The 25,632-nt window shown below is 46.7% G+C and overlaps 1 protein-coding gene across 14 annotated transcripts in view; it reads right to left on the bottom strand.

Annotated features, from left to right (window-relative positions):
* The window catches only part of MAGI1 (membrane associated guanylate kinase, WW and PDZ domain containing 1), a 1,848,723-nt gene that overhangs the window by 338,865 nt on the left and 1,484,226 nt on the right, over positions 1-25,632 (bottom strand). For all 14 annotated transcript variants that reach the window (XM_069643697.1, XM_069643699.1, XM_069643701.1 and 11 more), the window contains 2 exons: positions 16,882-16,976; positions 2,195-2,341 (listed from right to left, as the gene is read on the bottom strand). In XM_069643697.1, the coding sequence (XP_069499798.1) occupies positions 2,195-2,341; positions 16,882-16,976 (242 nt within the window). The remainder of the gene's footprint in view (positions 1-2,194; positions 2,342-16,881; positions 16,977-25,632) is intronic.

Raw genomic sequence — 25,632 nt, 5'->3', positions numbered from 1 at the left:
TGTGGGCAGGCATTGAAAGCTATGAAAACAATGAACAACACATTATCAGACACAGAAAACATCTCTGTTTTTTATCGTATCTTCAGAGTGTCACAGGAAAACTAAGCCTATGGCACTCAGCCCTACTCTCAATGAGAACCTCTTACAATTACATATACAGTTTATTACAAAATGTCTATTTTCATGTGTGCTACTCTATGGCATGCCAGGTACAATACAGTGCAAGCATATAGTGCAATTCAAACAACTGTAGTGCATCTCTTGATATATCACATGTAGCACCATTCAATACAATGAAAGCATTGTGTTGTATTGGACCTTGTTGACAAGGTTTCTTGGGTCCAATGAATGCTTGTACATTCCATTAGATTACATTAAATTGGACTATTGCAATTCCATTTTAAGTGGGACTTCAACCAATAATCTTCACAAACGCCAACTGCTGCAAAACTACGCCCTCAGAGCAGTCTGGGGCTTGAGACGCTCTGACCACTCTTCCCCACATCAGACGGGAGACTCATTGGCTTCCCATCAAAGCCCAGATTGAGTTCAAACTCGTAGCCATCACCCACTGCTGCCTACATAACAGTAACCCCCCTCCTATCTCACAAACCGTCTCACTAAGAAACACAACCTGCACAATCTCAGTTCCTCCATCACTTCTGCTCTGAGCATTCCCAGATTTACCAGACAGAGCCAGGGGCTCCCGTTTCACCACCCTCGCTCCCACACTCTGGAATGCCCTGCCTCTGCACATACAAGATGAACCTGCCTACGCTATCTTAAGCAAGAAAGCAAAAACCTTTCTATTCAACAAATATCTGTGATGCAATGCTTTAATTATCATGTAATTTAACTCACTTTGACCTTTGATACAATGTAATAATTTTCTTGCTATCATACTTGTAACTTTATGTTCTGCTAACCTTGTACTTTAGCGCTGTGATACCTCCGGGTCTGGACGGTACCAACAAATACAATAAATAAATAAATAATCTGTTAGTATCTGATGTAAACCCAAGAACACACTTGTGAGAATAATACCAATAATAGCGACACAATAGAGACTGTCCGGCGGGTCACCTAGCCAGCTTTGAGCAAGTGCTGCAATACATTGGGGGAGTGGGGGGCGGATACAGCTCCTCAATAAGCTCTGTGGCCTTAATCAGACTCTGCTTTATATGTGGCGGTTGCTTCATCACACGTGGGTGCTAGGTTATAACAAAAATTGCAGATAGATTTTTGCTCAGAATATTTTAGAAACATGCTCAAAGTTTCTGAACCAAACTGCACACAATCGCATAACTCAGTCTGTGACATGGCTGGATAACATGAAAGAAACTTCAGGGCATCAGAAATATATCTGAACTGCAAATAAATGTACACATATATGATGGAGTCCAATTTCTTTAACGCTGTCCTTACCAAGTTACTTTGTAACGGCTTAATAAGCCAGTAGATGTGCATAAGGCCGACAAATATTTAAAACATATGGCAAAAGATTACCCAACTATCCCATCAAAACTCCATTACATACCAGCTTCCTCTCATGGCTTCCATCCCTACTATTTGTGATCGTGCCTATCCCTCACTTTGTCAGATCCCCACGCCCGGACTCTCATGCAGACACTAGGATATTGATATTATCCATAAATCTGCACACCCTAATACCGTTTTGAGTCCTCTGAAATTCTATTTGTGAAGTAGGAAGCTCTCAAAGGATTAGGTAAACTTTCTGTCCATTCTTTAAAACAAACGGCAGCATGCTTATGGATCAATGAAAAAACCACAAAGGCATAGGTTCTGCGGTGAGCAGTTTAGGCATTGTGAACGCATATGACTGAGCGGTATTAAGTTTTGTGGAAGTAGGCGTACACTTCAACAGTGCAGGTCTATTTATGGTAAGTATAAGCAAAATACCTGGCGAGGATGCCGATTTTAGTATGAATGGATCCCAGCAGCAAATTCACCATAAAACCCAAACCAAAAACATTTTCAGGTCTCAAAATATGTACTTCTCACTACCCACTGACAAGCGATAATTCAACAACAAGTAAGCAATGGCGTGTTGCATGCATGTGGAGAGCTGGCATTCATGCCAGGGGTTGCGACTTCAATGCCTGGGTAGTCACTTGCAACCTGACATTCTTCACCGGAAGGTTTAACAGAGTTCAAGCTATTTGAAGGCGTTTACCATGGGTCGAAACTTCTCTCGTTTCTTGGTTGTTTGCAGTGAGGTTGTTCGGTGCAATGTTGTTCTGAGCAAGGTTGTTCAGAGCCAGATTGTTCGGGACTTGGTTGACAGGAGGAGGAACGATGGTAGAATGTTCTTCCAGCCATTCTGGGGAAAAGAAACATGTGTTAAAACAAAACACAGCTGTGAAGCACATAACCGGTTTATATTGGACTGCACAATAACCTTTAATGGCTTAGCTAGAAAGGAAAAACATACCTTTCTGTAGATTGTGTCTTAGCAACCATGATATGGGTCTCTACTTTGGCACAAACAAATCTTTAATGCAAACCTTTCCAGTGCATACATTATTTTGCAAGAAAGAACCATATAATGAGTTAGCAAGATGAGCTCTGACAGTAGTGAGATAAATACTGGCTATTCTTCATGAAAAGCAACATGTGATGCAAATGAGCTCACTGCACTAGACTTCTCAGTTTTCCGTTCACTCTTTACGAAGTATGATTTCGTTGTAGTTCGTTGCAGGGTGAAGTTTCTGAAAAGAAACTAGTTGCCAAAGAAAAGAAATCAGGAGGAAGCAGTGGGTGAAGGAAGGGAAGAATCTGTTGTGGATCTGGAAAGAATGAAAGAAAGGCAGTGACCATGTCCAACATTACACATCTCTTCCAAGGAACAATCATATGCATAGCATTTTCTGCTATATATTTCAGCTTACAAGGCTGCTAGTTACAACCAAGTCTGCACTTTGTGGTGTTCGGTATAGTTTTCATTGTGAAAACCATCTCGTGGCTAAGACCCACCTGGCACTCGGAGGTGCCGCTGAACAAAGATGAAGGATTTTTTTGAATGTTTTTATTTTTTTATAAGAGGTCACAATAACAGAAAGGTGACTGTTTTTCATCCTAAGCTTTTGGGAAAGAATTCAAAAACAAAAAGGTTTCAAATACATAGAAGAATCAGCTTCCTGATATCGACCTTAAAGATGAGGGATATCCAAGGGATACCAGTAAAGATACAGTGAGGGTGAGCCACACACCTTCGCCACAGTCAGGAAGAGCAGCATTTGCATTCAATTAGAGTGATGAACTAATAACCGCACAAACTGTGCATCTTCGCCCATGCCAAATGCAAACCAGGACCATCACGTCCAATCAACGGTGTCTATATCTATACCTTTATGTTCATATGAATAACGTAAAGTCTAATTTTCTATGCTACAAGAGTGGGACTTTGAGCATAGCAGCCTTTCGGTTTCCTTAGATTCCAACCTGTTCCTCTTACCCATTATCTCTGTACCAATCAACTAGTCTGCACACCACTTTTACTCTGGGCCTTCTGAAGTGGAATGTTTTTGCCCATGTATGGCATGTTATTGAACAAACAAATAGCTAGAAGCCTACAAATCAGCAGATCATGCACAACCTAGGGTCATGGATCATGTCTTGCTTCATGCCTAAAAGTTGCCCATTATAAGCTGGACGCAGCCTGGCCCTCAAACGTGGCCCATGCACTCTTCCCACTGAAATTCACAGTTCAAGATTTTCTTAAACCACCAAACACAGAATTTTACACTGCTGATTAGCGAACTTGCTCCCATTTGATAGCAAAGCAGTATGGCTCTTGGAGGGCCAGCTGCAAGCCTTCTCCTCATGTACACTTTGTGATCCCTGCATTCCCCTTTTCACAGCCAATTCTTTGCTCGGTCACATAACAGTTGATGTAGAAGTACCAATGATCTTCCAGGTCATATTCAAAGAATGCTTAAAACGTTACCTGGCAATCAAGCCTTCATGCTTCAGCACATTAAGTCCATCACACAGCCATGCTCTAAATCTAGAGCCAGCATTTAATAGAAGCTGACTTCACTGGAAATACTGGAGTTCATGTGATATTGATGTACCCCCTTTTCAATCTGCATTTCATCTTATCCACTGTGTTGTGTGGTGGGTTGGAAGGAGGAGTCAGACTCTGGGAGGACATTTCCAAATAACTTTTATTTAAATGAGAACGGACTAGCTTTCCCCATTCTAAAGGGGTTTCCCTATCTAAAGAACTAAAAAGGTGCTCGTCTGTCATCAGGAAGTCCTAAAGAAAGACAGGTCCACGGCCCACATCTAGTTCTACCCTGACCCTACCACTAAGAAACTAAACGTTAACAGTTCCAGGAGATGGTTTTGATTTGCTTATATACCATTCTTTTCCGACCGGGTTCGCGGGTACTTGGACCCCCAAGTAGGGAATAGCCCTCACCTTCATGTTCTTGGACGCATCGGGACCAGTGTCTCCCATTCCTCTGGGGAGAGGCCTACACCCAGGGCTACAGATTTTTTGAAGTTGACGGAGAAGCCGGAAACCTCCCCATAGCTGGTTATTTCAGTCAGGGCATGTTTTAGTGAGGAGCGGGCCTCTGAGATCGTGAGCAACAAGTCATCTGCGTATAGGGCGATTTTGTGTCGAGATGGGCCGACCTGGGGGCCCTTGATATTGTTATTCAGTCTAATCTTCTGGGCGAAAGGTTCCATGATAATTGCGAATAGCAGCGGGGATAGCGGGCAGCCCTGTCTGGTGCCACAGGTCAGGGGGATTGGAGCAGAGAGTGAGCCATTGATCCTAAGGAAGGTTTTTGGTGATTTATAGTTGGCCAGGACCATTGCCTGGAACGCGGGGCCAAACCCAAAGGCATCCAGAGTAAGGCTCATGAAGGACCAGTCCACTATCAAATGCCTTGGTGGCAGGGGGGCGTGGCTACGAGGGCCATATAGCAGGACGTGATCTGGAGGAGCTCCCGAGATCCTGTAATGATCTGGGCGAAAAAGTGCGTAACGATGGGCCGACGACCGTTGAAAATCCATATGTCGGCCGGCCACGGGTGGTGAACTTCTGGATGGTGTAGGAAGAACGGCGGCAGAGATCTGTGCGGAAAAGATAAGGAGCGCCGGAGACGAAAGACGACACAAAATGGCCGACCAATGTCCGGAACAAAGGAAGGAGCAGGCCGCACGGTGACCGAGCGAAAGGGGCGTACTGAGTGCGCATTTGTCATTTGTGCAAAATACAGGTCCTCTGGGTCATGTCGAATAGAACGGTGAGGCCGAAGGCGAAACAGCCCACCTTAGACGACTTCTCTAAAACGTCCCCGGGTCAAGACAATACCAAGAGCAGGGACAAGCCGCCTGCAAGCGGCAGGACGACATCGGGCGCTAACCAAGAAGTCCTAGCTGCGATTGCGGACCGAAGGGCGGCCTGGGAATCTAAACTCGAACTAGCCGTCACTGAACTGAAAACGGCACTGGACCTCAAGGTCGGAGAGGTGCAGGAGGACGTTAATCTACTCCGACAAGACGTCAGGGCCTTGGCGGAGCGCACGGAGTCCCTTGAGAAGGAAGTTAGCTCGAATACTGCGGATTGCGCCTCCCATAAGGCCGAATTGCATGCCCTGATACAAAGAGTGGGCAACTTGGAGAGCAGAGCAGAGGAGGCGGAAGGACGAGCCCGACGAAACAACATCCGCATCGTGGGCCTGCCGGAGGGATTGGAGGGCCACGATCCCACGGAATTTATTGAGTCCATGCTACTGCAAGAGATACCCGGAGGAGCCCTATCTCAAGGATTTGCGGTGGAAAGGGCACACAGAGCTCTAACAAGGAGGCCGCCGCCGGGGAACCGGCCTAGGCCGGTGATAGCCAAAATTCTTAATTACCGAGATCGGGAGAGGATACTGGAACACTTTCGTAAGGGAGGAACGATTACACGAGGAGCAGCAAACATCACGGCCTACCCGGACTATACCCTGTCTGTGCAGCGTAGCCGCATGAACTTTGGGACGGTAAAGCGGAGATTGAGAGAGGCGGGCCACAAATATATGTTACTGTATCCGGCAAAATTGAAAGTCATTCATAAACACAAAACTTTGTTTTTTGAGACCCCGGAGGATGCCATGGGATGGCTCGATGCGCAGGGATGTCCCCAGGAGTCAGAAGTTCGGACGGAGAAAGAGCACGGAAGAAATAAGTAATGCACGAGGAAGGTGCCACAAGATGGCGCGGCACGTCGGACTTTAATATAGTCGTTTGCGCAGCCTTCAGTAGAGAATGTCAGACTATTGCACTAAATGTTATAAGCACTGTAATTATTATTGAATTAACGGGAGCCTTGCAGAGCGGATTTCTTTACCCCACAACAATTTTAGTTAAGTGGCTATTAGGGCGACTTCACCCTACTGAGCTCTGTGCATTGTTTGGTGCTTGCAGGGCTAGATGTGGGGGTGCCTGAGTTCTGAGAATGGAGCTGGGCAGCAGTTGGGGTGTGTGATGTTGGGGAAGGGACGGGTGGGGGGGAGGGAAGTTGGGAATTTGCTGTGTACATAGTTATGGGGAGTTTGAGCTGCTACGAGAAGCTACAAGCAAAGATGGAGAGCTGTATCTGTATCACGTGGGCAAAGGGGAGTCGCTACACGGAGGGCAGGAAGACACTCATGAGCCATGGGGGACCTTAAGATCGTAACATGGAATGTCAGGGGACTTAACAGTTACTTAAAGAGAAACAAAGTCATGATGTACTTAAAAAGACAGAAGATTGATATTGCGTTGTTCCAGGAAACACTTTTGACCCAGCAGAAATTGGAACTGGTGGGGGAAGAAGTGGAGAGGTACTGTAGTAGGCTCTCCGTGTTCTGCCTACGCTAGGGGAGTGCTGGTCTGGGTGGCACCGCACGTTCCGCTCCAACTTACACAAGAGGTGGTGGACACGGAGGGGAGGTTGGTCATATTAAAGGCTTTGGTAGAGAATAGAGAGGTGTGCATTATAAATGCGTATGCCCCCAACCAAAACACTGCGACGTATTTTAGAACCCTGTGTACTCATCTGGGCGCGTGTATGGGAGGAGCGGTTATCTGGGGAGGGGAATTCAACTGCGTGCTCAACCCAAAGGCAGACAGATCTGATGGAAAGATTGATAGGCCCACCCCAGCGGCCAGGGTATTGCAGACATTACTAGACGACTTTGGGCTGGCAGATGTTTGGAGGCTGAAACACCCTAATGAAACACAGTACTCGTATTACTCAGCTCCGCAGCAACTGCATACGAGGCTGGATTACTTTTTTGCCACGCCAGATGTGGTGATAGAGACCACCCAAATAGACTATAGAGCGAGGGTCCTGTCGGACCACTCGCCTCTGGTGCTGAGTTGGCAGTGCTGCCGCCCCAGGGCGCGGATACCGACATGGCGCCTCCGGGCGGAGGCGCTCCGGGACACGGTCTTCAGGGAAGATATCAGGGATGCGATCACACAGTACTTTGAAGTAAACACAGGCAGCGTAGACTCAGAGCGCACGCTCTGGGAAGCCTTTAAGGTGGTATTGCGGGGTGCTGCTATTGCTAAGTCAAAAGGCCTACAGGGTGGGGTCCTAATGGAACTAGAGGAAGCAGAAGAGAAACTGGAGCGCGAAAGCAACAGGGCGGGAGGGGATGCGGAACTTGTACTCGAGTTACAGCAGAGGTGCGCAGAGCTTTGGGAAAGGCTCTCCAACCTTAACTATAAGAACGAGAGGCAACATGCAGGAGGGGATAAAACTGGCCGCTTGTTGGCGTGGTTATATAAGAGCGAAACCCCCAGGCCCACCATTAGGACAATAACTAAAGAAGGCGGGGAGGTGGTTGACACCCAGGAGGGAGTCAACGAGGCATTCTTGGACTATTATAGGACATTATACGAGGACAGAGGAGGGGACAACCGAGAGGAGATTAGAGAAACTCTAAAAGACATGGAATTACCTAAGATTAGTGTTGAAGAAAGGGAGGAGCTGGACGCACCGATTACCTTAGAGGAATTGGAGGAGGTGGTGAAGCAGCTGCCCACCTGCAAGAACCCAGGCGCATACGGATTTCCTGGCGAGTTTTATAAAACATATAGAGTGGAAGTACTCCCCCCTATGCTAGAGATGCTCAATGAGTTGAGATGGGTCGGCTGCCGGAATCGCTTAGAGAAGCGTTAATTGTGCCGCTCCCTAAGCCCAACAAGCCAGGGCATAGCTGCGGCTCCTATAGGCCGTTGTCAATGTTGAACCAGGGTAGCAAGATATTGACGGCGGTCCTGGCCAATAGGCTGCGTAGAGTTATTAGCAAACTGATACACCCGGACCAGACAGGTTATGTCCCCAACAGAAATATAACCCACAACCATAGGCGACTCCATCGGGTGATTGAAGAGGGAAACAAGAGCGAGGGGGAAATGGCGGTGGTGTCCCTAGATGCAGTGAAAGCTTTTGATTCAGTGAGGTGGCCATGGTTGTTGGAGGCCCTGGAAGAATACGGGATGGGGCCGGGTTATGTTAGGTGGGCAAAATTACTATACAGTGAACCACTGGCCAGGGTACGCACAGGATCGGGGATATCTGAGAGGTGGCAACTCAGTAGAGGCACCAGACAAGGGTGCCCCTGGTCCCTGATGTTATACATTCTAGCCCTGGAGCCCCTGGCAGTGTACCTCAGACAACAATACGACATGGTCGGTATTGAGGTAGGGGGAGAGAAACACCTAATATCCTTGTATGCTGACGATTTACTACTATATTTGAAATATCCGGAGGAAAATCTTCAGTATATTCTAGAGGTTATGGAAAGGTATGCAGAACTATCCGGCATAGCGGTGAACCCCCAAAAATCGAGCATGTTCCCATTGGGGAGCTACATAGGAGCCCCTCTGGAGCAGTTGCCAGTGTTGCCCATACCTTGGGCGGCTGATTCCTTCCGCTACCTCGGAATAGATGTGTATCATACGGTGGAGGGGGAACACTTGCATAATACCGAGGTGGCGTGAAAAAAATCCGAACAAATATGAAGTTTTGGGAGAAGCTGCCGCTGGCGATGATGGGACGGGGGGCGATGCTCAAAATGGTGGTCCTGCCCAGGCTGTTACATTTCTTCAGTAATATACCATACTTGATACCCAAAAAGTTTTTTGTCAAACTGAACAGCATGTGCAGGGACTTCCTATGGCATGGCACTCGCAATAGAGTGGCGCTATGGAAGCTGCAGAACTTCCATGATAGAGGGGGCATTAAGCTGCTGAATTTTGAGGCCTATTATGTAGCTAGTCAGTTGCAATATGTAACCAAATGGCTCTCTGATGAGGTAACTCCTGAATTTAGGCTGTTTGGGCGGGACTGCACCCCGTTTTACCTAAAGGAGATTATCGGGGTGCCTAGAGTTGAAATTAAAGAACGCCCAGGTATGATGTTGCTTGGGTGGAAGATGTGGCGTAGAGTATGCCAACTGATGGAGAACCCGTACCAGTGTTCCCCACAGGTGCCGCTAGTCGCCTTAGCTGGGGGAGACAACCAACTCAGAATGATAATTAGGACCTATTGGGAATCGGTCGGGCTGGTCACATTGGGAGATGTCTGGCAAGAAGGGATTATTAAAGATTTCGAAGAACTGGGAGAAGAGGCAGGTTTGCACAGAGGCCAATATGTCACGTATCTCAGGCTAGTGCAGACTATTCGTAAAACCTGGCCAGAGACTGTACTGGCGGAGGAGCCAGACGTCCTAATGGGAACAATATAGGACATATCAGAAGGAGGGCATGAGATCTCTAGACTGTACGAGATGGTGATGACCCGGGTGGGGAAGGATTTGACTCATTTGAGGCTGGACTGGGAAGCGGAGGTGGGGGCACAGATGACCGATGAGATGTGGGAACGTGCTATGGGATACCACAAGAAGGTGTCCAGAAACGCCAGATTGCAGCAGATACAGTTATACATAACGCATAGAGCCTATATGAGCCCGAAAAGAATATCTAAGTTTGTAAACAAGCATGCCCAAAATGCGATGAAGAAGATGCTGATATGACACACATGTTCGGGTCTTGCCCAGTGATTGAAGCTTTTTGGGGGGAAGTGGCACGAAACCTAGCGGATAAAGGGGTCACGCTCAACATAGATACAGCCTGGGCCTGCCTGTTGGGAGGGTTTCCCAGACCACGGAATACTAAACATGTTGGGAAACTGAGGGACCTGGCATATGTGCTTGCTAAAAGAAGGATTGCCATGGGCTGGAAGCAGTGCCACAAGCAACAGGCTGAGGTATGGTTTCGGGACTTGCAAAAATGGGCGGAGGCTGAAACGGTAGTGTGGCAGGAGGCATGTAGCAAGTGCGGGGAAGAAGAAGTGGGTAACCTGATGGCTTGGAGAATGTTAATAACAGGACTGTTTGGCACATTGGTGGATTCTGCAGCTTCGGAAGGAAGCGATACCCGGCCACACGCAGCAGATACAGAACGAGAAACGCAAATAAGCTCTTGAGGGGGGAGGGATTTGGGGAGCAGTAACGTGCATTAATTGATGTTCACGAGTCTGTTGTAAATAATGCTGCAAGTTTGGTTTGTATTGTTTATTTGTTTTCAAAATAATAAAACTTTATTTAAAAAAAAATGCCTTGGTGGCGTCTAGGGCCATCAACACCAGTCCCTGGGAGCTTCAGGAGGTGAGGTCTACCAGGTCCAGGGCTCTGCGGATGTCATCTCCTGCCGATCTGTTCATAATAAAGCCTGCCTGATCGGGGTGAATTATGTCGGGTAGTATGCGTGACAGGCGGTTAGCAAGAATTTTGGAGTATAAGTTAGCATCAATATTCAGCAGGGCTATTGGCCTGTAGGAAGCTGGGTCACTCGGGTTCTTCCCCGGTTTGGGTAGAAGGATGGTGGTTGATTATTGCATTTAGGGGGTCACCGTTCCTGTCTCCCTAAAAGAGTTAAAGAGCGCCACCAGGGGGGAACCAGCTGGGGTTTAAACATTTTGTAGAACCTCCAGGAAAATCCGTTGGGGCCCGTGGCCCGGGATTTAAGGGACTTAATGGCTTCCTCGATCTCCTCACCTGTGATCGGGGCCTCCAGGCTCTCCCTAGTCAAATCGGGTAGTTGGGGAGGGCTGCTTCCTGTAGGTAATATTTTTGTTTAATCAGGTCCGGAAGTGGCGCTGTCATTACCTGGGCCATGTGATCCACCGCCAGCTGTTGCTTTTTCAATTCCGCATATTGTATAACTCCATGTGGGTCTTGCAGTCCAATAATGGTGCGGCTATGTTTTACTTTAGCCAGTTTAGCTACAAGCGGCTTGTTCGCCTTATTGTTCTTCACATAATAGAATTGTTTAGTTTTAGCTAAAAGCTGTGCAGTGTGTTCGGCGTAGTGGGCCTCTAGCTTCTTTCTGGCGATGCAGATGACTTGCTGTGTCTTAGGGGACCAGCCTTTTTTCTTGTGAATTTCCTCTGCTGCTTTCCGTTCTTCCTCGAGGATCAAGCAAGCCAGTCGCCTACTCTGATGAAATGCCACTCCCTCCCTGTGCGATTAGTTCTCCCCTGATCACCGCTTTCAAGGCATCCCAAGTGTTTGCAGGGGAGGTGTTTTCGACTGGGTTTTCTCTGAGGAAGTTTTTAATCGCTGTTGCAATCTTGTCCCTAGCAGCATTTTGTTAAGAATTGGATCGTAAAGAGTCCACCTGCTCGAAGAATTGGGTTTTGGTCATATGCTCGGATCTCCATGATTACTGGGGCGTGGTCAGACAGGATCCGCAGACCGATAGATACATCATTGGCGTAGGAATGCATCTGGGGGGATGTCAGGAGGAGGTCAATCCTTGAGAAGGTTCGGTGAACGTAGGAATAGAAGGAGTAGTCCTTTTCGGAGGGGTGGAGCATCCACCACAAGTCCACTACTTCCAGAGACCTGAATAGGCGCAGGAGACTGAGCGCCTGAGTGAAGTCTACAGAGGTAGGGGGGGTGAGATTTATCTTTTGTAGGGTCTGGTACTCCATTGAAGTCTCCGCCAATTATGACTTGGTCTTCTGTGAAGGGGGAGAGGTAGGAGCCCAGCGAGTCATAGAAGGCTGCTTGCCCAGAGTTGGGGGCACATACTGAGACAAACGTGTATAGGTCTCCCCGCAATAGGCCTTTGACTGCCACAAATCGGCCTTGCGGGCATGTTTTTGTTTCCAGGAGCTGGGGTTTCAGACCATTTGTCAATCTGGAAAAATGAATACCCTTCATTTGGTTGACGGACGTATCTTGATGGCCGAAGGCCAACCGTCTTATGCACAGAATTATAGAAATACAGACTGCTATGCTTGACCAGCAAGCGGACATTTTAAACGTAGCAAGAATCGCCATTTTGCTTGTTAACCATTGCTCATTGCTTTCTGTCTAAACTGCTTTGCAGCCTGTAATTCTTGCGAATTCTGCTTACTCTGCTCAACTGTTAACATTGTTGTCTGAATATGAAAGGGCAAGGTCGCGGGACTGAGGAGTTCGTTGAAACTCCTCATGAGTAGCCCAGAAAGGAATGCCCATGCTCCCTCTCTGTAGCCTTGAGGGAGAGCTGCAGGGCATTTAATCATTTCACAGCTGCCAGCCAGTCTCGTACTGTGGTAAAATATGTTAGAATAAAACAGCTAAAGGCTTGAATTATGCTCTTCTTACGGCCCCCCTTCGCAAAACCCTTTAGAGCGTGTCAGCTCCCAGGACACGAATAGTACCTCATAGATAGCAAAGCTTGGAATGTGGCTCTTCCCCCGTGTGCAGCTTGCTTCCAAGAACAGAACCACCGTGTTCTGTTCAACAACTAAAAGATGCCTCCGCACTTTCTAATTGCACATTGTTACTAGAATAGACATCGAAAGTGTCATAATTGTCATACCCGTCGGAAATGTCCATCGTCATCACGAGTTCAAAGAAACTTAATAAAGAGGGGTGTTAAACATGACATAGCTGATTGTGTGATATGCATTTTGTATATATGTAACTGATGTACGTAATTCGCTCTCTTGCGTCCCTCGAGGTCTAGAAAATACACGTCGCGGGGCGTGAGATCAGAATTGGTCAATTGGGACTATTTTGCTTGCAATAAACCCTAGCATTGGGAATTTGAACCTCGTGTCTGGCGCATCTTTTTCGTGTATGGTTATTGCCTTGTTTCCATATCGCGAGGGACCCCTAGGGGCCCCTTTAACCTTCCTGAAGAGGATTGCAGTGCCTCCCTTCTTAGAGCCACCTGAGGCGAAGAACTGGAGTGGGTAAGATTGGGAGTCCACCGGTAGTAGGTGAGTCTCCTGGAGCAGAGCTACCGCTGCATCTTCGTTCTGAAGCTTTTGTAGAATCGACTTACGTTTGGCGGGGGAGTTCAGTCCATTGACACTGAGGGAGAGAAATTTTAGGGTTTGATGCTCCTGGGCTAGGTCCCTCCCTGCTGCCGTGTCGGGGGGTTTGGGTGGGGGGGGGTGGTCGGAAGGATGCAAGTTAGCCACCATTTCGAAGTGCTAGGAATGCGTCACCCTGCTCTTGGGGTTTTAACACGAGCCCCCAACGGGAGGCCGTAACTTTAACTGGTGGGGGGGCCAACATTGTGGGTTCAGCCATTCCCCTGGCCAACCGTGCCAATCGAGTAGGTAAGAGTAATGTGGGATTCCAAGGACTCATAGGTGGAATGCACCTTGGAAATGGGCATGGGCCGTAAATGGGGCCGGCTGCATTGGTTATAGAGGTTCTTAAGCTGGGTCAAGGTGAGAAGTTCCTTTGGGACGGCGCTGGGAAGTCAGTGAAAACGTGAGGAAACATTCCGCAGGTTACGGTCCTACATCAGATTACCTTCTCCTGCTGCTCCGTGGTACCTTCGACCAGGAGGACCGCTTAGGTTTCGGGAGGAAGACAGCTACCACGTCAATAGTGTCCTCCGATCTTGGTGATGTGGCCTCTTCGGGCGAGGATAGATGCATGATTTTGTTGGCATCTTCAAGGTGGCTGATTCTACGTAGGGTGCCGTTATATGAAAACTGTAGGGCAGTTGGGAATAGCCAGCCATCTGTATCGAATCTGATGCGCCTGAAGGAAGGGAGTCGGAGGCGGGAGAGATTTTCTCTTGTGGGGTGTAAGTAGAGAGCGGTCTTGGTAGATCTGGAGAGGTGAACCCTGGAAGGAGAGTTCGTCTTGAGAGCGGGCGATTGCCAAGATGGCCTCCTTTGTGGTGAAGAAGCGCAGTCTAGTTATGACGTCAGGGGGGGCGGTCTGAGTCCACTCCCCGACGTGGGCGCAGCCTGTGAGTGCGATCCAGAAAGAGTTGAGATTTGTCCAGATGTTGGAGCAGGGATTGGAAGAAGTCCCCCACATATTCCGCCAGGTTTTTGTCTGGAACAGAGGTCGGTATCACTCAAATTCGGAGGTTGTTGTGCCAGGTCCTATTTTCAAGGTCTTCTCGTTTGAATTTGTGGATTTCACATTTGTCTTGCAAGGTTCTGATTGAGCGTTGGCATTTCCCCCAATGTGGTTGCCTGGGCCTGGGAGCGGTCATCTATATCCCCCAGCCTTTGTTCCACCTCGGTCATCCTTTGATCGGTGTGCCCTAGCTTAGTGGTAAACTCTGTCATGCAGGATCTAAATTCAGACTGAATGTCAGCCATAAAAGCCTGTATGTCCCTCTTTGGTGGCAAAGGCTTCTCTATCCTCTTGAGATTTTTGTAGGGTAAGCTTGGGCGGGTGGGGGGAGGGTTGTGTTTCTTTCCCTTGTCAGTCGGTGTGAACATAGTGGCAATATCTGAATTCTTACCAGCTTTTAGTTGCTTCACAATTGCGCCAGTCTGGGTGTAGAGTAAGTGACCCAGAGATCCCTCGGAGATGTAGAGTGGGGAGGCTATTGTCTGAGGTCTGAGCGTACAAGTTATTGGAGTGAGGATCACGGTTATTTGTTTAATACATGCGGGGGTAGGTGCTTCCGTAGATTGAGGCCTCCCAGAGCGGGGTGGGGAGGCGAGGGGGACTTTGGTTCCTCAAGCAAGGTGTGGGATTGGGATGTCGTCCATGGCTCCAAAGTGCAGATTGAGGAAGAGGGGGGTAGAAGAGTGGGCCGGGGCGCCCCAGGAAGGAAGTGGAGGGAGAAGGGGGAGCGGAGCAGCTGCAGGCGCACCCCTGTTCAGTGAGGCATCTTCAGGGTGGAGTGTGGGGGTCCAATTCGGTTCAGGCGCCGAGAAGTCCCTGGTGGCAGTGAGGGTCCCTTCTGATGTCTATGCCTTATGGTGGCTTGAATGTGAGGCTGGAGGAACTGGAAGGGCAGGGTGCTCCGTGAAGAAAGCAGGGTGTTGCGGTTCCTCCCAACCAGCTGGCTGCCCACCACGATCAGGAGCCGGTGCCAGGAAGTCGCTGGAGGTGCGGGGGGCCCCTTCCCCCGGGTTGACGCTTTGCAGGCTGGGTCCGTTCTAGGGTCTCAGGGGTGCTGCTCTACAAATAGAGCATGGGCTGGGCGGGATCACATTTGCAGCCGCGCTGCTTAGCGCAGGCTGCAGCCAGGCCCAGGCCGGTCCTCCTCCACACGAGTGGGGGAAATAGAGAGCCGGTGTGAGAAGGAGGCTGGATGCTGGGCTGACGTTCCGTGAGAGGCACAGAACGTTGCTGTTCCCTCGCAGCAGGTGGAGCAGGCTATCGGAGCTTGAGGCAGGGGGGCGGAGGAGCTTCACCCTGCTACCCCGGCGCTTCAATGCACCCGTTTCTTTGTGTGCCGCAGGGTTTCCAAAGTCGCTGGTAGGGTTCTGACATTTTAGTTGCTGGAACTTGACCAAAACTGCTTATGCAGCGGGCCCATCAGGGAGGCCTCTAAGAGCGTCCGCATTGCCGGAGCTCCAGGCCACGCCACCACTGTTCCTTCCTGCAGGTCCTATATGATCAAAATTAGCATCAAACTGAAACAGTAATTAGGACTTACCTAAGATTCAGAAATAACATACAAAAGGCAGGAGCTTTGGAGTTATATGTACATGAATAAAAGATGTATTTGAGTCACGCAGCTTGACTTGGGAAAATGTTCCAGTCAAAGTGTCCCATTAAGTCGCCTAACGGCACAAGCACATCAATGTTACAGCTCTTTAATTAGACTGAAATGACCACTTCTTCTGAAAACAAAGTTTTTAATCAATGAAAGCCACCATGTTGAATACTTTAATATAAATGGGGCGGAAATAAAGTGCCCGACTTAGTCACTTGAATTCAGATAGGCCATAGAAGATTGCACAGTTTTAAAATGTTTATGAAATTAATAGTGTGCAAAGAAAATGTAAAGCTACAAAAGTAAACAGAAAAACCTTTAAACCAATGTTCAATATATTTGTAGGCATGTTGGGTTCATACTCGCAGACAAAACTGAACCCAAAGCTTTTTCACTATTCATAGTGTACAAGATGAGCCATGCATAAACCTGTACAAATATGACCTGCTTATGCTGGTTGAAACATTGTGAAGACAATACCCATTGACCCACCGACGCACCCAGGATTCTGAAGAAACACTCTTGCCTATGCCAATTGCCCTGGCTTTGTTACAAGAAAGCATCAATTAATCAGATGCATGGTGTTAGTTGCCACTGATTCACAAGTGCACACCAATCTTCACACCCTTCACAAAAAGATAAAGGACAATTTAAAGTTGAACACTCCTTTGATTTGTTAAAATGAATACATTAATCAGTATTAAGCAAAGGTTCGTGAAAGACACTATTTTATAAGCAAAGAAAAGCAGTTTAAAATTCAAATACATGTTTTAAATATCAAACAATGGATTCGTAATTCTTTACAATGTTAGAGAAAAAGTAAGCGGCCATGATAACGAGACAAGTTGACTTTCCGGTCCCGATATGATCATGGAAGCCACTGACCTTCAGGCTGTGGGTTCTGCTGCTGCATCTCAAGCTGTTTCTTCCTCCGGGCTTCCAGAACTGGATTTTCATACTGCGTTTTCCTGTTTACATGGCTTTTGAAAAAGGAAGAAGGAATTACATTAGCATGATTTCCGGCAGACACATCAACTGTCTTCCAGACAGGAAACCCCTCGGACAACAAGTGCAAAAAACTAAAAACAAAAGTGTTAGTTCTAACAACTTCTAGGAAGAAAGAACACGAGTTAAGCATAGAAAAAAAGCAGATAAGCCACCAATTAACGAGTTATGTTTATCATAACAATTCTGACTAGACGAGCTCGACACAGAGCATGTTGAGGATGGTCTTTTCTGAAGTCCAGTCCGATAGGATTCATTCACCTTCCAATTGCATCCCTTTGCTAAACACTCCAATCAATCACGTCACGTTAACATGAGCAGAAGTCCACTGGGAAAGGTCTGGTCTAGACCATCTTGGAAACATCCACCTTCAAGATTTAGCAGGGCTATGTTGATCCCACTGGTGATCAAGGAGAGACGGACTAGTCTGTTCAGCTCATTGTTAGACCCGCCATTTGCAGCATCCCTACCCAAGAACCCTACAGTGGCAGTAGGCTCAAAAAAGACCAACAAAATTATTTTGACCTATATTCTACAGTCAGAAATACTCTGCCATTTAAAATGCTCACCTGGCTAGGAGTGCATCTTTAATTCCTCACATCACATGGTCTAGTTAAAGGATTAAGTGGTTCATTTCTGCAAGTGGGTTGGGATGTGTACCACAAGTGGTGATCGAAGAGGCCTAGGGGTGTGAGGCAGAATTTTGGTTGGGCGTCTATTTTTTGGGAAAGTGACACAGGGCATGTTAATCCAGGTCTGAGACAGAATGCTTAGAAGCACAACCATGGCTCCCAGGCAATTGCTGTGGACGCTTCCACCATTTACCTCACTGCAGTTCTTAGTTGGTCAAAAGAATCGATCTAAAGAAGTCACCCACAAGTACTCAGGGGGTTTCAATACAAATTTCTGGGACGGGACCTTGTTGTAATCGGACGAAAGTTTAATGATGACCACCCAATGAATACAGCATTGCTCTCCCCCGGCCTTCAGCAGTTTGCAAATGCTACCCGGTAGGTCGACTGACGCCTCCGAGGCAGTGCTTCCACTGGATGAACAGCTTATTTGTAGATTAGGCAGTGCTTCCACTGGATGAACAGCTCATTTGTAGATTTAGCCTCCGAGGCAGTGCTTCCACTGGATGAACAGCTTATTTGTAGATTTAGTCTGATAAATAAACTGCCTTTGAACAAGACCCTCAGGCAGGCAAGTGCCACAGAATCTGCTAAAACGAGTGTATCCAATCATGGGCACAAACAAAAACCTGAAGAAATCAAACCACCGACTATAAAACATGTCAGTGGAATCATTTGCACGTGGTGAAATGGATGCGGCTGGCATAGAGAAAGCGGATTAGATATTGCGCAGGGTTTAACTACATCAGCTAGCAGCGCAATGGGCACTGGACAGTAGTATAATTTTAGTTCTTGCATAACAAACCATGTGGGATTCCTCTCAATTCGAAGTGCAGACATAACAGCTGTTTTTATTACGCACATTTATGGTATCTTACTTATCGATCCCTGAAGGATTCAAGGCTGTCTTGCATGCCGCAGAACTGGCTGCGCTCGTGTCAGATACCAGTGCTTTCACATGTGTACTGCGTGTACAAATTCAGTTTACACAACATTTTGCAGGCTTTTACCGCAAAGGTGCATGTCTACCTTTCAATGTTTATTTAGGTATCCGCTGAGAAAATAAACACGGTTTAACCCAGAGGATATAGTGGTATATCGCCTTCCAAGCTGCGCTTACAAAGTAATGTGAGATGTCCAGTGTACTAAGCAAAAGTGTGGCAGAAAACCTCGCCAGCAATCACAGAACAATAGCTGTGCCATCTCAAACTGTTTTGTAGAGGGAGGAGAGTACTACTGCTGGACTGACCCTGTGTAGAGATATGCTAAGGTACCCCACTGACTTTTCGTGTAAACTAATAAGGGAATTACATATGACGTTTTAGGATGCCCATCTGCTACTCTAAAGTCGTTTTCACTACAATCCTACTTAACGTGGATAGGACGACTGCTAGTATGTAGCTGCAAAAGTAATGGTAATGATTTGTTATTTATATGGAGCTTTTCCAAAGCGCTTTACACAGAACATTTTAAATGCACTATCACTCAAGTTAGTGCTGATTCCTCAGAAGCCTGAATGGCTAAATTGCCTTTGCCGGGATTGAAGCATGAAAACTGGAAATCACTCACAGATCACAGCAGTGAGTACTCAACCCACTGAGCTATCTTAATGGCTGAAAGTAATTGTGATCCACTTACATCCCAAAATGGTTTCGACACAAAACAACTGCCATAGTGCCCACCTGCTTTAATCTCAAACACAAATATTGTCAAGCCATAACTGCTGAACTGGAATCTGTTGCATAGCACAAGTCATCAGTGAATTCATTGAGGCGGGAGCTGTGGTCCCAACTGAAAGGATGGAGCCCTAGCTATAGCGCTTTTAGGGTTCTCTTATAAAAAGGGGTGACATGGAACCTCTAACAGACACAGGCAAGTAATGGGAGGAGTTGAACAATGTTCCGAACTCTTTTTTGTATTTTCTTATATTTCTGATGGCCTTATTTTGCTGCATTGAAAACTGCACTCTCCCTTTGTAAATACTGTACCCTGCTGAGAATTTGTGGCAAAGGATTATGGAATGTTATTTTTTTAGGTTGCTGGGGGATGGAGTCAATACCTGGTATTTGTGATGTAGCATATTAGTCTCTCATGCCTCTGCTCTACACCCCATGTAATGCAGGTGCATAAGGAACAAAGCAGGGGTTGGAAAAGGGACAAATAGCGAGGACATAAAGATAGGTAGCTTCAAACTACAACGTGCATTCCACCTTCCAAGTTCCAAACCACATCATAGAACAACCTGAGCGAAGCTACACTTGTCCATCAGAAGTCATTCGGAAACCATTAGTATAACATATCCCTGTAGTATCTGGTTACCAATCCGACTATATTTAAAAAAAATCCTTTTCCCAAAATGTAGCATTAAATTTCAAGTGAACTTGTATAGAACCCCATGGCTGATTATTAAATCAATACAACTTTAACTAGGGTAGGGATAGACGCAGAAGCTTTATGTAGAAGTTACTTTGCCACTGGCATCCCTTTAACTTGACAGCCAATCAATTAAATCACAGCAACATGCACTATAAAATAAACGTATTAACACTTAAAACATGCCCGATGATCTCTTCCACTAACATATGCACGTATTTAATTCTATACACCTTACATAATGTTTGGAGGTTAAGTGTTTTTGTTGACATGGTGGTAAGATAACAATGAGACACCAAGCTAAGGAAACTGCTGGCAGGCCCATGAAGTGGTGCAAACGTAGAAGCAGATTTTACATCTCCTTGCAGAAAGCAAAGTTATTCAAGTTACCTAATAATTTAGGAGTGCAACCTATTTGTATGGTCAATAAGTCAAACACTGAATCGAAAAAAGCTCTTGGAACAAGGAGATAGCTGAGTATGTTTAATCTAAACTTCCAAAAGGGTATATCTCGGAATGTTGCATGGTCATTTTTGCGCACTGTGGCTTTCACCCTTGATGTGGGAGGCGGCGATGGCCAGTAACAGTGCACCAGCCCCAGGCAAGGTAGACCTGAGCGAAGAGAGGTTGAAAGCCATCCACACCCCGGGCTAACCCCCAGCGTGATTCCCTTCTTCTGGACTGGGGTAGAAGTTCGGTCCCAAGTCTTGACTTCTGGGAGAAGGGAGCCACCCCCCCCCCCCCGGCCAGGAAAGTCAGAACACAAGAGACAACGTTCAAGCAGTTCTCCTCGGCAGATACACTGCCAATCTAACAGTTTGTATGCAAAAGGTATTCACACGTTTTCTGACCAGGAGGATGACTCCCTTCTCCTAGTATCTTGTTTTTAAAAATCAGAAATGTTGATTACTAGGACAATGCCTCCTCCTGCTAGTATCTTGACAATTCCACACAAGCAGGGGGAAGGATTCCCTTCTACTGGTATCTTTTACAGAAGCAGGGGGAAGGATTCCCTTCTACTGGTATCTTTTCACTAGTTAACACAATTCCAGATCACCAGTGGGAATGATTCCCATCCCCAGGTCTCTCTCACTTTAGTTTCACAGTTCACTACTACCAGGGGGTACTGCAACAAGGAAGAGGACTCGTGCTACTTGCTGTGTTTAGGGCCCAGACCCTGGCTTCTCTCTGTTTGGCTTGGTCCACTTTCCTGGCAAATAGGACCATGAGGATGATACCTTGCTTCTTAGTTTGGGTCTCAGACCCCCGTTTCTTCCACTCTTGGCTCACTCTCTCACCAAGTACTGATACGAGGAAGATGCCTCGCTCCTTGATCTGGGCCCCCAACTGCTATCTGGTGGTTGGTGGTTTTCGTTAGTTGGGCCGAGGAAGGATTATCTGACGCAGGACCACTTTGCCGGCTGCCCTGCATCCTACTAGGCCTCCTGAACTTCCCTGTACCTGCCATTGAGATCGGGTAGCTCTCTGGTTCTTCCTGGGATTAGACATCCATATGGCAGCACCAGCGTTCCTTCTCCCTTGGTTTGTCAGCTAGTCGGGTCTGCTTCTCATAGCCTCGTCACCACACTGTTCTTCAAGACTGGTGGGGAGGTTACTTCCTACTCTGCCTTCTCAAAACTTCCAGGGCGGCTCGCCTGCGTCCGCCGCTCTGCCAGGTTCTTTTCTGGATGAGATTCGAAAGTCGGGGTTTCGTCACAGGCTGAAGACATTAAGTCCTTCTTTGGTTTCCTTTTTGTTAGGAGAGCTCCATCCTGGCGCAACGTCCACACCTGCAGTGGTGGCCGTCATTTTGGTCCTTATTCCTCCTACGGACCACCTTGTCCCAGTACTTGGGTCAGGCAAATCCTCAGGGCTCTCCATGATCTTTTTCGTCCCAGTACCTTTGGTTAGGTGACCCTCGCAGATGTTAAAGCTGTACACCCCACTTTGTTTGCAATACATATTTGGGAGTTCCGGACTGCAGAGGGGCAGCACCGGGGTGATCTATGCCCCACTGCTGAGAGACACTATTGGTGTGCCTCCTCTCCCCCACTGTGGAATTTACATTGTGTAATGGGAGAAATATTTGATTCCTGGCTGCCTTCATGGACTACAGCTACCAGAATTCCCTGAGGCTACAAACCTGTACTAACCAGTAACACCTGAACTGACAGCCTCCCTGAGGAGTACTTGAGGCACGAAAGCGCTTGAAGGAGATCACCATCTGGACAGTAAGAGGCTGAATGAGCTGGAAAACAAAGTGCGCCCCTCACCCCCCTTTGTTTGGGCCTACTCGCTCTATGGCAATGTGTTGGAAGAGTGGTCTAAAGACTGAAAGTGTGTATAGGGCATGGGTGGGGGGTAGGTGTACTGTGTTCTCCCAAGAGGTTTTCACTTCTCCCGAGAAGTGAGCTCTCTTCCCATGAGATCCTAGCCGCCTCACCACTCTGGACTCATTGGAAGGGGCGTTTCCTCGGGGAGAAGTCACATCTGGGGATTTGTCACAGTCCCCGTATACGGTCCAGTGAAACCTGCAGAAAAGTTAACTGGGTTGGGGAAAGATGCGTCTAGTGGTGCACAACTACAGGAGGCACCAACCCCAAAGTGCAATGCTCCAAATGACCTACCAAGACCACAATGGTATCTGCACTCCAGCAGTTAGCTTGTGTTAGCAGCTGGAGTGTCTTGGCATGTACCCAGCAGGCCAGAAATGGCCAAAGGCAGATGCGCTCCCGCAGAAGGGCTTACATTGCAATTATTGCTTTTACTTTGCCAGGGATTACTTGCGCCACTTGCGTGGTTTCTAACAGAGATCACTGCCGAGAGAGATCTGTTGGACAGGGCTTCTCAATCGCTTACAGAACTGAAAAGAAGGTCCTGCCTCTGAGAACCAGCTTGTTTCTTTAGATTAAAGTAGCCATAACTGAATAAAGACCACTCTGGACTCCACAAGCCAGCGATGTTCCCTGAGCAACCTCATTCAATCTTAGCACCAATAGCACATATATGAACTAGTTGGCTGTTGCCCAAAGAGGCGATGCAGTCATTATGTAGGTCTGGGGATACATGCTGACCTGAAAAAAAAGGGTAGTCTGGTACCTAAACCGTACCAATACATGTGTATGAAGCAGTTTATCCTAGTTGGTAGGGCTCCCACATGAGAATCTATACAAGATGCCAAAGCAATATCAGAGAGATATGAACGAAATGCATACAGCCTAATTCCAGCTACATTGCAGTCACTCTCCAACACCTACAACAGCATGCCAGAAAACACCAAAACACCTTATTTTCTTCCGTGGGTACATTTCTACTGGATGACCCTCAAAAGAAGCAACAGAAACCATTATCACTACATGCTCCTCAACAAACCTACTAAAGGTCAACCCATTCATTTTGGAAACTGTAGCAAAGCACAACAGCACAACCAATGATCTGAAGTTCCAGGCAATACACAGTCTACAACCCCCTGTTCTCCATGTGATTTACTTAGTAATACTTGATGTGCCAATAGTGTATCTTTTGGTCACAGCAATTACCATTCTACAAGTGCACAATATTATCCACCCAGGACTATCCAAGGGCCAACAACCACCCTTCTACTTCAGAAAATGCATTTCCTCTAGGTTTTCTATTGACCTTTCTTAGCCTCTTGCTACTGTAGGAACATAATTCACTGGACGGTCGATCCAGGAACCTTTAGACTATGAAAAGAAGCTGCCATTCTATAGCTGTGCACCCCAAGGTAGCAAAGGCTGTAGAGTAGGATGGGTGTTTGGCTTAATTAGCCCACCGTTCTGCATATTTGATGCAAGGTGATCAGAAGGGGATGAAAGGGGGCCTTCTTAGGAGGTGCCTATTACTCATACTCTTAAAACCACTTCTATACCATGGTTTGAGCTTGAGGTTGTCCTGTTCCTTCCGATTCAGTCCAATAGGATTATTTATCTGATGCCAGTCACAGAGCTTCACCAATCACAATCAAGCTAACAATCCAGCTGTCCTGACTCAAAGAAGCAGATCAAGATTAGAAATGTATCTCCAGTGCCAATATCCTCTTTTGGTCCTCTCAGCCTTGTAAGGAAATTTAATTCATAAGAAAAGATGCAGAGCAAGGCGTCATTTTGAAAACAATATTTAAGTTGCAGCTTGCCCAGAGCAGTTGGGAAACGCAAGCACAAACAAAATGTGCAATATTTTGCAGCTGCTCAAACCCATAACTGGCAAAGCCTGAGATGAGAATTTCAAGTACCAGAACATATCCTGCAACTTTGGTTAAAATAGAGAACTGCTTAACTTGAGGAGAAAGAACAGCAGTTACAAGAAAAATAAATGTGCCCTTTACGCTGCTGTGTATTGAGGAAAAATGTAAAATCAAGAGCAATAGGAAAATGTATCTTATAAAAGCTGAATGTGTGAATGGGATGACATTAAAGGAAGCCATTGCTGAACTTGACATCTGTATTCTGTTCATGCCACCTCCCCAAAATGAGAGGTGGAAACAGGCCCCATGCTTTCTCACAGATAAGGAACAATTAATGGGGGTTGACCCATAATCATAATGGCTGGCCTGCAACTTGGTCACGGACTGGCCAAAATGGAAATCCATCCTGAGCCGGCGCTGTAATGGGCTGCATCGTACCTTGTGGGTTTAAAATAATGAACTAATGGGGGGTTCAGCTGATCCGTGGTGCCTAAGTTGATCTCCCAGCCCTCATGAAGGCAGAGAAAAGAAAATATCTGTAAAAACAAAGGTTAATCTGAAAATCTAACAGATCCGGGAACTATCTGAGGGGGCAGGACAGAAATCTTAAAACCGACTGCAAACTACAAGGGATGTTACCATGTCCAGGTTCCGTCAAATACCTTGCTGCTCTGCGTTAACACAGCAAATATAATAAAAATACAAATACCAGGCCAAAAACAAAAGATGCCAAGTGATATTTTGCATAGTGAAAAAATACAACATGGGATTCACTATTTAGGCCATAATTCGTTGAAAGTTAATTTTTCTTTTGCACTGTTAACCTAGAAATGCTGTATTGGGTGGTAGAAAATTTGAGAGGGGTCATTGTCAGTATGTAAATTAGTTGAATTTGCATTTCCTCACAAAGTAATGCAATACACTAGTGTGTCATACGTCACAGTGTCTGCCGAGACAAGCTGGTAACTTTGAGATAGAAACATAATTTGTACTGAAAGGTATCAATAAATCACAAGCCAAAACCTGTAGGTAATTGACCATTGGTCCTATAATGATAAAAAGTGCATCAACTGATTTGTGCCGAAGAGGAATCTGGGGAGCAAATAAGTAAAGTGTTCATATGCATGCAATTCATTATGAGAGAATGTGGCAATATGTAATGCAAGAAATCATGGAGATGACATCAATTAAACTGGGTTTAGAAGTCATTTCCATCAGACTGCCTCCTTCAGTAATATGCCCAATGAATGCGGAGGGGTAGGTCTACTATGCTGTCACCTTTGGAACACTGTCCAATTGCATACATTGACCAATTAGATTGGGGAAAGTAGACACCTCAAAAAAGGTGGGGTTGCTGTAAGATTCAACTCACTTACTCAGGAGAGACACTGACAAACTCTCTCACTCCCTGACTAATGGAGA

Source organism: Ambystoma mexicanum, chromosome 2p, assembly GCF_040938575.1.
Source record: "Ambystoma mexicanum isolate Mex_15411 chromosome 2p, UKY_AmexF1_1, whole genome shotgun sequence".
In the NCBI taxonomy this organism is placed as follows: Eukaryota; Metazoa; Chordata; class Amphibia; order Caudata; family Ambystomatidae; genus Ambystoma; species Ambystoma mexicanum.
Note: the sequence above shows the minus strand (reverse complement) of the source record. Positions and strands in the feature narration are given on the sequence as shown.